Source organism: Seriola lalandi, unplaced genomic scaffold, assembly GCF_002814215.2.
Source record: "Seriola lalandi dorsalis isolate HSWRI2012SDOR001 ecotype SW California unplaced genomic scaffold, Sedor1 jcf7180002054408, whole genome shotgun sequence".
NCBI classification, from domain to species: domain Eukaryota; kingdom Metazoa; phylum Chordata; class Actinopteri; order Carangiformes; family Carangidae; genus Seriola; species Seriola lalandi.
In genome coordinates, this window is record NW_019524961.1 from 1,193,293 (window position 1) to 1,208,411 (window position 15,119).

General features: G+C 41.8%; 1 protein-coding gene across 2 annotated transcripts in view; it reads left to right on the forward strand.

The window, feature by feature from the left end:
• cgnb (cingulin b) overlaps positions 1-14,305 on the forward strand; it is a 20,097-nt gene extending 5,792 nt beyond the window's left edge. Inside the window, exons 5-21 of one of the 2 annotated variants that reach the window (XM_023409912.2) lie at positions 2,628-2,725; positions 2,991-3,123; positions 3,206-3,418; positions 5,470-5,618; positions 6,318-6,344; positions 6,954-7,068; positions 7,381-7,593; positions 7,810-7,899; positions 8,591-8,848; positions 9,006-9,176; positions 10,058-10,219; positions 10,406-10,495; positions 10,613-10,696; positions 10,851-10,969; positions 11,300-11,408; positions 12,412-12,575; positions 12,849-14,305. In XM_023409912.2, coding sequence (XP_023265680.1) covers positions 2,628-2,725; positions 2,991-3,123; positions 3,206-3,418; positions 5,470-5,618; positions 6,318-6,344; positions 6,954-7,068; positions 7,381-7,593; positions 7,810-7,899; positions 8,591-8,848; positions 9,006-9,176; positions 10,058-10,219; positions 10,406-10,495; positions 10,613-10,696; positions 10,851-10,969; positions 11,300-11,408; positions 12,412-12,575; positions 12,849-12,981 — 2,328 coding nt within the window. In that variant the 3' untranslated portion in view covers positions 12,982-14,305. The remainder of the gene's footprint in view (positions 1-2,627; positions 2,726-2,990; positions 3,124-3,205; positions 3,419-5,469; positions 5,619-6,317; positions 6,345-6,953; positions 7,069-7,380; positions 7,594-7,809; positions 7,900-8,590; positions 8,849-9,005; positions 9,177-10,057; positions 10,220-10,405; positions 10,496-10,612; positions 10,697-10,850; positions 10,970-11,299; positions 11,409-12,411; positions 12,576-12,848) is intronic. The other variant, XM_023409913.2, reaches the window with a different exon arrangement.
• The last annotated feature ends 814 nt before the right edge of the window (positions 14,306-15,119 follow it).

Sequence of the window (15,119 nt, forward strand, 5' to 3'; positions counted from 1 at the left end):
GGGGGGTTTCTTCTCAGCAGAGGAGTTCTTATAATAAGGTTAACAGATGGTTGGCAGCCAGTCCTCTATTCTGAGGATATGAAGTTTCTATTTTATTCAACTTTGTCTCCCAGGATCCTCTTCTGGCAGGCCAAACGTAGGAAAATTAAGGGGCTTGCTGAGTATTTCTCTGTCAATTTTGGTGCCTGCTCCTCCGTGCTCCTCTGACACCTTATTAAAATAGACCGCGCCATGGTTTTTATGAGGACGCAACACGCTACTTCCTTTAAATTTGCATCCTTTTGCATAAATCTACATACAGAAGTAACTCCTTTGTGTCCTTACCTTCTCATATCACATGCACTTGATTATGTATGATCCCTTGTTATGTACTTCTCAGCATGGTTGTGGCCATGGCTGCTTGTGAATTATTTGCCCGTCTTGTCTCTTGGCAACGATGCACCTGCAGAGGGAAGCTGTTGAGGGCCCAGTGTGTGTTGAGAGCGCAGTCATTGAGAGCCATCAATAATTGAGTTGGACTGGAACCCTGCACCAGCTGGGGGTTGGCTTGCCGGATGGGACAGATCCTTCTCAGAGGGGTCTTGTTGTACAAAACCTCATTGCTTTTCATGATGTTAACCACGCTGTCCACTTCAGTGGATTTAGCGGCTGATTTCTCAACCAAGCATCCAAGTGTAGGATGAAGGGGGTTTGAACTGTGTTTTTTGCCCGAGGCGATTTCTTCTCCTGCTCTGCTTGTAAACCAAAACATTGCTTTTGTCTGTTATAAACCAAAACATGGGATCAGAGCAGGATCAGATGACGCGTGTTGTTGTACATTAAAGGGCTCATCCAGAGACTGTTTTGGGGCATTTGTGATACAGCCAAAGTCCTGATTCGTATACTGACACAAGCTCAGCCTTTCTCTTCAGAGGCTTATTTGCATTTCACAGTGTAATGTGAAGCAGGGTTCACATTCACTGTGTACCACTAATGTATATGTGGCTCACTCTTAAGAGCTTGTGGTGTGTTTTGACTGGTTTAATGCTGGTGTTACCAGTTAATGTGTGTCAGTGGGAGAGTGACGACTTAATGCACCAAGACCCTGTTTGCTCCCCCGGTTAATTGAGGATCAGATGTTGGATGTGTTGGATTACCTGGGTCCAAGACAGCTGACGTGCTGTGTGTTTGTTTGTGTGGAGAGTGAACACTGATGGCTGTTGCTTGTTCAAAATGAGGATTGGTTCATAGCCGCTCTGGTTTGTGACAAAAAACAAGGATAGTTATTTTTTGGTCCCTCATCAGCCATTTGAACCAAACAGTTATTTCTTTCAATTTCTGGTTGTGGAAGTAAAACTTTCATTCGTTTCCCACCGACAATGTTAAATCATTCACAGTGAGGGCTCCTCCCGGGTGAGTTATCATTACAAGAGATCAACAACTGTGTTAAATAATATCTGGTTCTTCGATAAAAAGTCGCAAGTAAAAAAATACATTAAAAAATTCTTAACGAGGACTCCCAAGGTTCATTACGGCAAAAGACATCCAATCACTGATGTTAAAATTATGAAATTATAATAATAATAATGATAAATTATGTTACATCCACCACTGATTTTGTATGGAATCTTTAATCAATTTACTTTTGGGAAAATACTGGATTTATTCAGCCACTATGAAGCCGTTTGTTGCGAACAAAATGACAGAGGAATCATTTTTCTTCTCTTCCTTACTGTTCACGACCCCTCATAGTTATCTAGCGACCTGGACTAGAGGCAAGCTCAAATCGGCTATTATTTTAGACCGGGCTTATATTGAGTCTCATTTCCATTATGTGATCACATTGTGTTCAAGTATTTCAGCCATGACTAATGTACATAAAGCATGGGAGGAGAGGCTCTTTTAAGGATACAGCTGATGCAATTCAATCCAAGTGCTCAAAAGAGCTTATACATATTCTCAGTTATGTTATCTTCTGTTAATTATCTCTTTGTGAGGACAGATAGAAACTGAAACGTCCCAGAACGGGATTATCTACACACTGTCCTGCGGGGGACGAGAAGAAAATGAAACAAATCTGTACAAAGTATATCTTCATAATCCATCGCTGATAAGTAACAGAAATGTGAGGTCCCCTGAGGAGCAAAATCGTCTGTGATCCTCACTTTGTCTCTCTTCCTCTGTCTCCGTGTGTGCGTTCCTGTAATGAGTGTGTAGGAGGATAAGAGAGGTTTCATGGGCAGGCTGCGCTTATACCTCCTTCTCAGTGAGCGTAAGCCTTGACGAGCGGCGGAGTGGTGTGGGCGACAAACGAGATGCTGCTCCGGCTCTGCTCCCCTGCAGCCTGTCAGAAACTGTTGTTTATGTGGGGAGATCGGCTTTTTTTCTTTTTTAGACGATGTCTGAGCACAGTGGCAGGGTCTGTTCTCCCTGTCAGAAACTAGGGCAAGAAATCAAAGACATGTTTTTTTTTTTTATGTTTAAGATAATACAGAGCACATAATGTATGTGCAAGGTTGACACTGACACTCTGTTGCAATGTTTCCAGTCCTGTTCTCTGTCTTTGTGCTCTCTCTTTGTTGTTTTTCCTCTAAAGCCTCACCCTCAATCTCCTCTGCACGTGTGTGTGTGTGTGTGTTTGTGTACAGAAGGGAGGATATGATGGAAGTCTCCAAAAGGGGAATTTTGAGGAACTTCAGGATCAACTCGATCGCTGCAAGAAAGAACTGCTGCAGGCCCATGATGAGTAAGGATGTGTGTGTGTGTGTGTGTGTGTGTGTGTGTGTGTGTGTGTGTGTGTGTGTGTGTGTGGTTGTGTGTTTGTGTGTGTGTGGTTTTGCATGTACAGTGTGTACACTTAACAGCCAACAATAAGCTTCCAGTTATTGCTGCTGTGGCTTTTTTTTGTCAAAGGATCGTTTCGCTATTGCCTGATTGATTGGCTTGCTAATGACTCTGGTGTTGCAGTATTAATAATCCGTGTGTGTGTGTGTGTGTGTGTGTGTGTGCAGACTGGCCGAGGAGCGTATGGCGAGAGAGGGTGCAGAGTCTCGTCTGCGCCTACATGAAGACCAGCTGGCCGAGCTTCAGGAGGAGCTGAGGAGGGTTTCAGAAAACTCACCTCACTCAGACTCACTGCAGACGGTACTGACACACACGCAACACTTTTATCTGTCTTTTAACTTACCGTCTACTTACCTCTACATTCCCCCCCCTCCCCCCGTAGGATGTGATGACTCTGCAGGCCGATCTGGCTGAGGCTACCATGTTACGTCATCGGCAGGAGGATACGCTCCATCAGAGGGAGCGGGAGCTGACGGCCCTGAAGGGAGTGCTGAAGGAGGAGGTTGAGTGTCATGACAGAGAGATGGAGGCTCTGAGGGAGCAGTACAGCCAGGACATGGCCCAACTGAGGAAAACCATGGAACAGGTCACACAGGTGGATGGCACTGATTCTTGCATTTTGTGCATCTGTCAATCACACAGAACTTCACTTTGTTGCAGCTCATAAGTTAGAACAGAAACCCCTGGGGTTTGAACTGTGGTGCAGCAGTAATCCATTGAACATTTAACAGAAAATACAGTTATTGAAATTTATTCTTCATTAGTTGTCAGTAGTTGAGATTTAAGGCAAAATGATGAAAAAAAAAACACTGAAAACAGGGATCAAAGTAATAAAATCTGTGCTGATGATATGTGATGAATCCTAAGAGACTTTTTGAACTGACTCGCCAGTAGGCAACTAATGTTGCGCAACAAGAATTTTGATTCGTAAAATTAAAAGACAGATTTGTCACTTAAACACCAGTAATACACCATAAAAAAGCTCAGGTTGTTTGATGTGAGTGCGGTCTCTGCATGATCGTCAGCTGCCTTATAAACGCTCCTGAGTTGATTTCAGTTGCGTTTTTGTGCAGTTACTTTGATGTAGGATGGGCGTGTCCCGCTGTGTTTTTGACCTGATGGACCCTGACAAAGAAAGAAGATTTTATTTGGCTCAATAAAACTAAAAATGTTGGTTTCGTGACTCCGACGTCACTGAACACGAACCAAGTCAGTGAACTGAGGAGAGAACAAGCAAGGCACTGTTTACACAGACAGAACTTAATATACTGGTGCTTAAAGAAACGTATAGTAAATACCACTTTAATAGAATAGGACAGCTTCAAGTCCATTTGGCATTTCTTTTATTTTTACTACAAAGTTAAGTTCTTGCACTTCAGAAAGTCTTGTAGTTTTCAGATCATAAACATCACTCAGTGAGTAGTGTGAAGGATTTCTTTGTTTCTTTATAAGCATTTCTTTCTTTGCAGTTTCGGTTGAAGTCCAATTTGTTTTGAGCTTTTGCTATTTGTGTTTGGGATCCACGTAAACTAATATATTTCCATATATATTTCCCTTTTATTCATGTGATTATCTTCTATGAAGTTGTTTCAGTGTCAAAGTCAGTAACCTGCAGATTACTGTGAAGTTAACCAGGAAGGATTTTTTAACCTCTCTGACGGTCACAGTAAAACCTGCAATGCAGCAATCACAATGAATATTTCTCAGTTTCCGATGACTGAAATTATTATTTTTTTTAATCTGTTACATCACAGTCTGGCAAAACACTCCTAAGACAGAAACTGTTTCTTTTCAGAGGAGCTCTTTGTACAGAGGTAATGGGAGAGTAGTCAGGTTATACCTGTCAGGCAGTTTGTGTGTCCTGCAGGTGTTATTAAGGTGATTAAATTGTGACTTGATTTTACAGCCTATTATAGAACCAGGCTTTGTCTTGCTCTTCTGTTCTATATATATATTCACACGTGTACCATGAGGTCAGGCTAAGCCTAGTTAGCTCAGTTACAAAAGAGAATTTCGCTACTTGTGATTGCAGTGTAAAAGTTTTCCGGGTGAATTTCTATCGTAGAGTTTCTTTTTCTATCAGTGGACTATTTTTGGAGTACTGTAGGATGTGCTGTAGAAGAAGTTATGGATATACAGGAATAGATCGTTATGCAGATTTTGGAAACAGTAACAGCAGTGTCAGGCAAAACGTAATACACAGCCCGAGAGCAGGAAATAAGCAGACAGGTTGTCAGCTGCTTTTGATGAGTTGATTTATTTAGCGAGAGGAGGATTAAAGCAGCTGGATCGCTGTTTGTGTCGACTGTACCGTTCTCTATCTTGTATGAAGTTTAATGGTGTTATTTCTTATCTAGAAGTATTTTTTAGAAGTTGAAGAGACGCTGATGAAGGAATAAGCTGAACGTTCTCTGTTCTCTGTTCCTTTGTGTCGAGCATTTGCTTGAAAAGAAACTGAATGAAAAGAAAATGTGACAGATTTGGGTGTGTGAGCTCCCTTTGAATCACTGCTCTTATACAGTATGTCATGATAATGAGAAGGGTGATTGAACAGCGGGAATGAACCCGTGTTATACACTGACTCCAATAACTCAAAATATCTTTTTTCCTTTTTTTTTGTGTGTATGTTTGTTGGTTACGTATCAGTCCCAGGAGCAGATCGAGGAGGAGAGGGAGAGGGTGAACGCCTCCATGTTGACGCTGGAAGAAGAGCTGGAGAGCTGCAGGGATCAGGGAGAGCAGTGGAAGACACAGCTGGATGTCACCACACAGGGCCTGCACAACACCAGAGAAGAGTAAGTGTCAATAAGTCTATAAGTGTATTTACATAAATATCTTCTCTATTGCATACACATAGAAATTAATGGCAGATGACCCTTTAAAAAAAAAAAAACATCAATATCAACCAAAAGCATAAAATAGCTGTCACCAAAAACAGATGTATTTCGCACTTTGTGCAGATATGGCACCATTCGCTTCTGTATTTTGTGTGTTTGTGTGTGGAGGTAACTCACATCAGAGGCCTCTCTCAATTGTATGAATCATTTGTGAGGTTGGAGTGCACAGACTGTATCTCTTTCACTATCTAAATATTTGTTTAAAAAAAAACACCAGACAAGTAACGTTCAAAGACCACAAATATGTGGATAAATCAATGTTTAATTTTAAGGACCCAGGATAGAAGATTATATGTCTAAGATTGCAAATTGATTATGGAGCCATGCCATTACTAGGTTAAATCATACACATTCAAACAGGCTTGTGTTGACAGCTTTGAACTGGCAGTCGTAACATGTTCCAGCCTCGGTCAAGCATCAAACAGACTCTGTCGTATTTGATGTTTTTACAATCAGGAGAATTAGTTCAAAGAATCTGTTCACTGAAAACCTTGCTGTTAAAAAAAAAAATGTTTTTTTATTCACTCCTGCAAGAAAACATTTCTCTGGAGTTATTTTTAATGCATGCACTCTTTCGCTTGACTTTTCATTCGGCAGGAGCGGGAAGCACGTCAGCCGTCGAATGTGAGAGAGGAAATCAGTGTCACTGCGTTTGGTTCGAGTAGATTTAGACTAGTTTCAATCAGAACTTGAGATGTGCTCCCTGAGATTCACCCGAGAAGCTCATAGATCACAGCGGAGTTTGTGTCTGATGACATGTGTTTTGATCATTAGATTGGTGAACCCTGACTAACAGTGATCTGGTGATGACAAACCCAATCATGTCAATCGTTCAAGCCAATCATCATTCAGAAATGTACTTATTTACTTCATTAATTGTGTCTTAATGAAGTTATATTGATCAATCATAATTTTTTTTTTCAATCATCCAATCAAAACGTCAAATTTCCTGATTGAATTGCTAATGGACATAACTTTGAGTAAATAAGTAAGTGGTGCATTTCTCTTTAATGAAAGTGTTCCTCCCTAAACAAAAGGCAGATTCTGGATGTGGTGATATTCTTATGGTTTATAACAGTAGTTTCGCTCCCTTTGCGCTTTGTTTGTCGTTTGTCGCGCATGTGTTCGTACTTACGGCCTTGCGGTTTGTGTGTGGGTGTGTGTGTACGTCTGTAGTACATGGCAGCTACTTTCACCACTGTGTGTTCTCTAAGATCTACTGTCTTTCCGCAGGCTCCTGAAATCCCGTTTGGAGAAGGAACAATTTGAGGGTGAGCTGAAGGATCTTCAGAATTCACTTCTCTCCGTGAAGAAACAAATGCCTGATGATGACCGGTCTTTAGCAGAGGTAATTCACGTTCACATTAGTCACGAGGCAGAACACAGATTCTGCTCGCTGTGTGGGTGACATGCAGGGGCTCATCTTTTTTGTTTTACAGTATGTATAGTTTTTGTTTTTTATATATATATATATATATATATCTGTTAGAGCAGTAATGCGACTGTGGGATTTCCTTTGGGTGAAGTTTAGATCATTTCTCTCTCATTTTCATTCATTTTTTCTGCACACACACACACACACACACACACACACAAAATCACCCTGGCACATTCCTCTTGCTCACACACGCATTATTCATCTCTGATTACTTATCCCAAGGAGCTTCAGCGTTGCCATGACAACCTGAAGCGGGCTCGCGCCGATCTGGACAAACAAAAGGGCGAGTTAGACGAGAAGAGCAAGGCACTTCAAGCCCTGAAGAAAGCGGGTGGAGAGAAAGAGGCCGAGCTTCAGTCTGAAATCAGCAGGTTGAAGGAGCAGTCGCAGAAAGACAAGGCCGAGCTGGAAAAGGCGCTCGAGAAGGCAAAGGAGGTGAAGCAGCGTCTAGATTGTGTGGAAAAGAAGTGAATCTGATCATAGAAATATATTTAAAAGATTAAAGGAACACCTCTTGCATCAGAGAAATGGATTTAATGTACAAAATAAATAAGAGATTATAGTTTTTGTGTAAATCAGTAAATTCTACATGTAATATCTTTTTCACCTTCCCCCCTTCCTCTCTCTGTTTTGACCCACATCTCTCTACAGTCATCAGCTGGAAGAACTGTGGTGGACCATGGCGCCAACCTGGAGCTCCAGGAAGCAAACACTCGCCTCAGAGAGAGGCTGGCACGCATGGTACTGCACAAAAAAAAAAAAGACAGTGCAATACACCGCTGCACACACACATGCATGCAAAATGATTTCAACACACATACAGTACAAGAATAAAAGAAATGGTCTCCCACACAGACGCTATTTTCAACTGAGAGATGTGAAGTAAATTAGATCCAAAGAAAAACTCAAACATGCAAGCGTGGAAAATAATCCCTCCGAGATAAATTTGCATAAGATGTGCATTGTGCTCCGTGTGCGCCGGAACACCAGCGTATCACAGCTGTTTTAGGAGCTTTAATCGTATTACTTACTGATCATGTGAAGAGGGTAGTCGTACACAAATCAGCATAGGTGCAAAGCTCATACAAATCCACGTCAAGGATATGGAGTAAGACTTTGTTTGGATACGGTGGTCAGGACAATCAAGTTTAAAGTATAGAGTCTCTTTTCGAACTGTATTTTGAATATGGAAGGACTTTATTATTTGCCATTCCTCCTATTTTACATCACAGATGTAACAATGCAGCGTACAAAGGCCAATTATGAAATACTGGACAAATTCAAATGGGTTGCTATGTGGTGAATATTATTCTCTTCTTAACATCACACACATGAAATACCTTTTACCTACAACTTGATAGTCATAAAAACACAAATCAGTCCACAAGCTACAAATCCCATGTTCATCAGTGGTCATTTTATCGTTCTCCAGACGCGGCTTCACTCCAGCATGAACCGGAGCTCGGAGGCCGAGGAGGCGGTGGAAGCCCTGGAGGATGAGAACCGCTCCCTGAAGTCTCAGCTGGAGGAGACCAAGAGAGGAGCCACCCGCCTGAGCAAGGAGAGGGATGAGCTGACCCGGCGGCTGGAGGAGAGAGACCTGGAGAGGGACGCCCTGCGGAGGGGCAAGAGCGACCTGGAGGAGCAGAAGAGGCTGCTGGACCGAGCCCTGGAGAAGATTAACAAAGAGGTGTGTGTGTGTGTGTGTGTGTGTGTGTGTGTGTGTGTGTGTGTGTGTGTGTGTGTGTGTGTGTGTTAGGGTTAGAGAAACAGCATGGTTTGCTCATATATATGGAGATATTGAAATTCATCCCTATTTTTCTCATCTGCGCTTCCTCCACTGTCAGATGGAGATGATGATGGGAGATTCCCGTCAGTCGGTGGCGTCACTGCAAACACAGCTCGATGACTACAGGGAGCGCTCGAGGAAGGACCTGCTGGAGGCGCAGCGCAACAGCAAAGACAGGCTGGCTGAGCTGCAGAGAGCCCAGAGCAACCTGAAGGCCCAGCAAGATGAGGTGAGGAGGAGGCGTAAACGAGAAGGAGGGGGAATGTAAATCTGCTTGTGCAGCAAAACCCAGAACCTCTGAAATATTCAAAAAGTTATTTTAGCATTTTTTACATTATTTCAGCATTACATGAGTCAAGTGTTATGTACAAAACAAGATCCCTCAAACAATGGAGACTTAACTGTTATCCCATTTTAGCCCATTAGCCTATTATCCTCTATTGTTTCAAAGCCTTTTAAAAGTGTGGTTTTAGGGACGCCAGTGCTGGTCTGTTGATCCATCACCTTCATTTCATTCACGGTTCCCAGAGTATGAATCCTAAAGACTTTGGTGATGAGCTGACTCCCTCTAGCGCCACCTAGAGGTTGACATTTGTGGTTTTTAAGTGAAATATCTCAGCAGCTACTGGATAGATTACCATAAAATTTGGCACACACACACTCATGCCCCCCTCACCATGAAATGTAATTGATTCCTTGTCTTTGCGCCATCGTCAGCTCAAAATTCAAGTTTTTCTATCAATAAATAACTGCAAAACTAATCAGCCTCAGTTGTTCTTTGCAATTAGTGCTAATTAAACTAAAACAGTGGTAACCAACATGGTAAATATTGTACCTACTTAACATAATGATAACATTGTAACTGAGGACATGTTTACATACTGATGTTAGCGCATAGCTCATAGCACTGCCTGCAGCTTATTACCCAGAAGTGGTTAAGACTTACATAGAAATGTGGAAATATACATTTGACATTTACTCTGAGAAAGTGTAGCAGGGATCTAAAAAGAGCATGCATGTCTGGCAAACCCTAAAGTAGTTATGAAAGCAGAAATTGCATGAGAATGGGTGGAATTCCTATAAAACTACACTACACCGTTTTTTCCCCAGGTTTCCCGTCTGAAGAGGGATCTGCTGGTGTGCAGTGAGGAGAGAGACAGCACCCAGTTGGAGAGAGATCTCCTCAGCAACCGTCTCAAACACTTGGAGAGCGAGCTAGAGACCGAAAAGAGCACCCACACCGATCGCACCAGGGAGATCAGGGGCCTGGAGGTGAGCCCTCAAGGTCAAAGGTCATGAACTGGGGAATCTAAAGATGGGTGGGAGTGAACCGTGTGAAATTGTGATATCAAATAGCTTTGAGTATAGGGAGATAAGCCCCAAAAAGGAAATATGTTTCAGTATGTATTAATCTCCATATCTACCTGTATGTGTGTGTGTGTGTGTGTTCTCTCACAGGATAAAATTAAGACACTGGAGATCGAGCTGGATGAGGAGAGGAGCAGTGTAGAGCTTCTAAATGACCGTATCACACGAAGCAGAGATCAGGTGCCACACAAATACAAATATTTGAATACACATGCAAATAAGCAGGAGGCTTTTTTTGTATGCAATGGCAGAAAGGATGACAGGTTTACTTACACTGTCTCCTCATTCTCCTATCAGGTGGATCAGCTTCGTTCAGAGCTGATGCAGGAGCGTTCGGCAAGACATGACCTGGAGATGGACAAGAGTGCACTTGAGAGACAGGTACTGTTCATTCATTCCGTGTCTGGACGTGCACACAAACTCTCACTCACATAAACATAAACACACACACACACACACACACACACACTTGGTTAGCACAGCTTTTTGCAGAAATCACTCGTTTATTCACCTCACTGTGCGCCTCCCCTCCCAGTTGAAGGAGCTGAGGTCTCGTGTGGCAGACATGGAAGGACAGACTCGGCCCTCAGCTGGAATCAACCTGCTGGAGAACAAAATTCAAGAGCTAGAGGAGAGACTTCACAGTGAAGAAAGGTACGACTGAAGACAAAAAGAAACAATCTCTATCACTCAGTCAGCTCCTGCACACTGTCAACACTCATGAAAATTTACTGAGAAGCTGTTTTGGTAAAACACCCCTCATCAGGCTTTTCATATGTCAAATGACAACAAACTTCAAACATATATATTATATAATATAAGGAATAATAACAAATCTTCAGGACCCAGAAATCAACCATCCATAAAAAAAAGACAACACCTGGAATGGAATGAGGGAAAATGTGTCACAACATACCCATCAAAAATGTAACTGTGTCAAAGTATTGTTGTAGTATTGTATGAATTTTGAAATTCTCCCCACAGAGAGAAGGCCGGTATCCAGGCCTCTCAGAGACGAATGGAGAGAAAGCTAAAGGAGCTAAACGCCACGTTAGACCAGGAGAGAAGCCAACACGTTGAGCAGAGAGACCAGGTAAATATCAAGATTTGCATGCAAATAATCTTTGCTCTTTGTTCTAGTGTTTGCTGGTTAAATACAAAAAGCTGAAACTCAAACTGGATCTAACCAATTAGAGGAGCAGTTAGACATTTTAGAATATATACTTATTAAAGGCACTTTGTTGCCGGGAGTTAGATTATTCACAGCATAGCACAAAGACTGGAAACAGAGGGTGACGGACGGACGGACGGACGGACGGACGGACAGACAGACAGACAGACAGACAGACAGACAGACAGACAGATATCTAATTATTATTATATAATAATAATAATATAATGTTAATTGGTGAGCTGAGTTTAGAGGTGTAGGTAGGTGTTGATTTTGTGAGCTCTTGAGAGAGCAAAGCTAGCTGTTTCCCCCTGCCTCCATTTTCTTGAGCTAAGCTAAGCTAATTGGCTGCTGGCTCTAGCTACATATTTACCATACAGACACAAAAGTGGTATCAATCTAACTCCTTGCAACAAGTTAAATAAGTGTATTTTCCTAACTGTCTCACTGTTCTTTCAAAGTCAGTGAAATTGACTGAGTATCAAATATGCTCCTGTGGTTGTCTCAAGTTTCCTGACTCTCTTTTTGTACTAATTTACATACTCAACAATTTTAATAATGTAGTAAGAATTATCTATAGATCCTGTTTGACCTACACCTGCTGTTAATCATTAACGCAGTTCAAACAGTGTTTATTGCTTATTTTACATAAGACTAATCTCATCTGTACTCCTCCTGACCCACACCCAACCTGACTCGGTCACCAGAACGCTCCCTGACCTCCCTTCCCCGATCATCTTTCTGCTGCCTCCGCCCTTTTTTCAGTGGCCGTAGTTGACCCCCTTACAACCCCACATACCCCATCAGACCCCTGGCTTTAACCCCTGCCTGCCTGTCTGGCTTCTTCCCCTCCGCTCCACCGTCTCCACCTGTGACCTCCTCTGTTCCCCTCTAACCCCCTGCCTCTCCCTCTTTCCGTCCCCAGCTGTCTCTGCGTGTGAAGGCCTTGAAACGGCAGGTGGACGAGAGCGAAGGGGAGGTGGAGCGCCTGGAGGGAGTGCGCCGCAAGGTCCTCAGGGACTTGGAGGAGCAGCAGGAGCTCCAGGAGGCACTGCAGGCCAAAGTCACAGCACTGGAGGCAGAACTGAAGTAGGACTTAAGTCTGAGAAATAATGTTGAGCATAGATGTCGTTCAATCACAAAAAAAATATGTTAAGTGAACTTTACTGTTCCACACAATGTAGGATGACTTCCTTAACTTTCAGTGTTTGACAAGTAACCCCATCACTCTATCTTCTTTACACTAGGTGGCACTCTATAGTAACTAGCACTACACATGGCCTCTGTTGATTGAGCTGCCGTGCATGAAAGTAGAAGAACTGAGTCATGCTGTTGGATTTTCTGTTGTTTGCTTTCTCTCAGGCGGAAGTCACAGCAAACACATCGTGCAGCTCTGGGCTCCTCCACTTTAAGTTCTGAGGATGAGGACGGTTTCTATGACACCAACATCACCTCCATCCTGAATGAAAGCCACCTGCAGACCACCAGCTCCTAGAATAAAATTACTGCAAGAAGAGGTTTTTTTTTTTCCAGTACTTGTAAGATTTTGTCAGAGATTTTGTCAGAGGAAGGTACTCAGGGCATGAAGGACTCGCTTGTGTGAAGAACTCTGTTGCCATGCACTACAGACTTGCCTTGCAGTTGTTCTTGGGTTTATTTTTAGTGCAACAGTCCAACAGAGACAGGTTGTCAGGATAATTAGATTGCAGTTTTTGAGCCTTCAGCTGTGATTATGATTGCTTCTTTGCTGTCATGTTTTATCTGTCTTGAGATCTACTGTTTCGTGTCTTGCTGAAGAGAAGAATTACAATTACAGTTAGAATTAAGGTTTTACTTCTTGAATTATATTTTCAAAAAGGCTCTTTGCTGTTTCTTTTTTGTATTGACCATATAAACTGTACATTACTGCGGTAGCACATTACTGTGGCATGTTGATGTTCAGAGGTCATAATGGTAGCAAGTGATTTTGCCAGTTTGGTTTCACTGAAGTCAGAATTGCAAATTCAAATTCGTTTTAAACCAAAAAATAAAATATTTCCTCTTTTTTTTTTTCTTTTTTTAACTGTTCCAGTTGTTGGTTTTATCTGTGTTTGCTTACGCATGATAAGTTACATCTGTCAGTGTTGTAAGTGGCTCCAAGTGTTTCTTTGTGTATTGGAAGTGATGTCTTTTTTTTTTTTTAACCTTTGAATGTGACAGTAATGGGCCATTTAAACTGAGCCTATATTTTTACATTGTATTAGCTGTGCATACCTGTTACTCAAGACAATCAAATATACATAAAGTAACACTGTGTATCCTCATAGATTAATTTTCTCCCTATAGATTTTTCTACTTTAATGGCCATATTTCTGAATGTGGTTCAGTTTATCGCTGCGTATTTAGCTTGGTCCATGTGCATGTTTCACTCAAATGCCTTAAGAATTAGTTTCATATCATGTCGTCATCGCATGTGTTGTGTTTGTATGCTGCTGCTGCTGTAATGATTTAAATAGTATGTCCTGCTGTATGTGTGTATGCTTGCCTCGGCTTGCATCTCCTCTGCATTCCTAATGGAAGTATCGTCACCTTAGCTTTGCAAGCGTTCCACATTTCTCTTTGTTGCAACTGCCTGTGATGATGGTGTTATTATATTTTCAACCTGTCACTTTGAAAATTTGTATTTGGGCAATTACAAGCAAGGATGCTATAAATTTAAAGTTTGTTTATTAAGCTGCTGGTAATATTCGGTGAAGAGCTTTATAAGCTTCCCAAAATTGTTGACAGATATTTTAAGTACATTTTGGACCATGTATTCAATAAAAGGAGATATATTGTAATTTTTCCTGATTTTCTTACTTATTTAATCTTTTTATCTTAATATTTAAACTGTGCAATACTTTTGTAGGAAATGAGGGAGAAAGAGAAGCAAAATAGGTTGTCCAGATGTGAACCAGGGATATTGTGGTATATGGTCGCCATCTTAACCCTAACCCCTGCGTCGGGGGTACTTCAATATACACGTTATACTTTGTTTACAGTTGGTACAAAATGTCATTATCATTTCATTGACAATGTCTGATGAAGATCTCTGGTAGATCTAACCATGTTAAATTTGCTGGGAGCTCTCCGTTTGTTGCCTGACTTAGGAGTACTCTATACTCTATTTGCCTATGAAAGCCACAGTTGTGCCGCTGGGATAAAATGGTTAGTCTATGAACCATCTTATCCCAGGGGTGCGCCCATGATGTCATAACCGCCTGCTCTGTGTACTCAGTGGGAGAAGTGCCAGTTCGAGGCAGGCCTGAACTTAGTAGCAATTAATTCACTCTAAGCCTAACCCTCACTTCACTTCAGTTTACACATAATCTCCTACACCGATATAGTTTTCCTCATTACAATGAACTTACAAGATAAAAAAAAAAAACTAGAGCCTTTACACCTAAGAATGTAAGACTGGAAATGGTCCCACAGTCCAATAAGAAATAAAGCAGATCGATACATCATTGAAAGATCAGCTCATGATTAGTGGAATCAGTATAGTGTACTGTATTGTCTCACAGCAGGGGATATTTTTTTCGGCACATTCAATCATTCATTCATTCAGAGGTATAAGCAGCATGTCTTCAAATGTTGCATCTGGATGTTGGATTT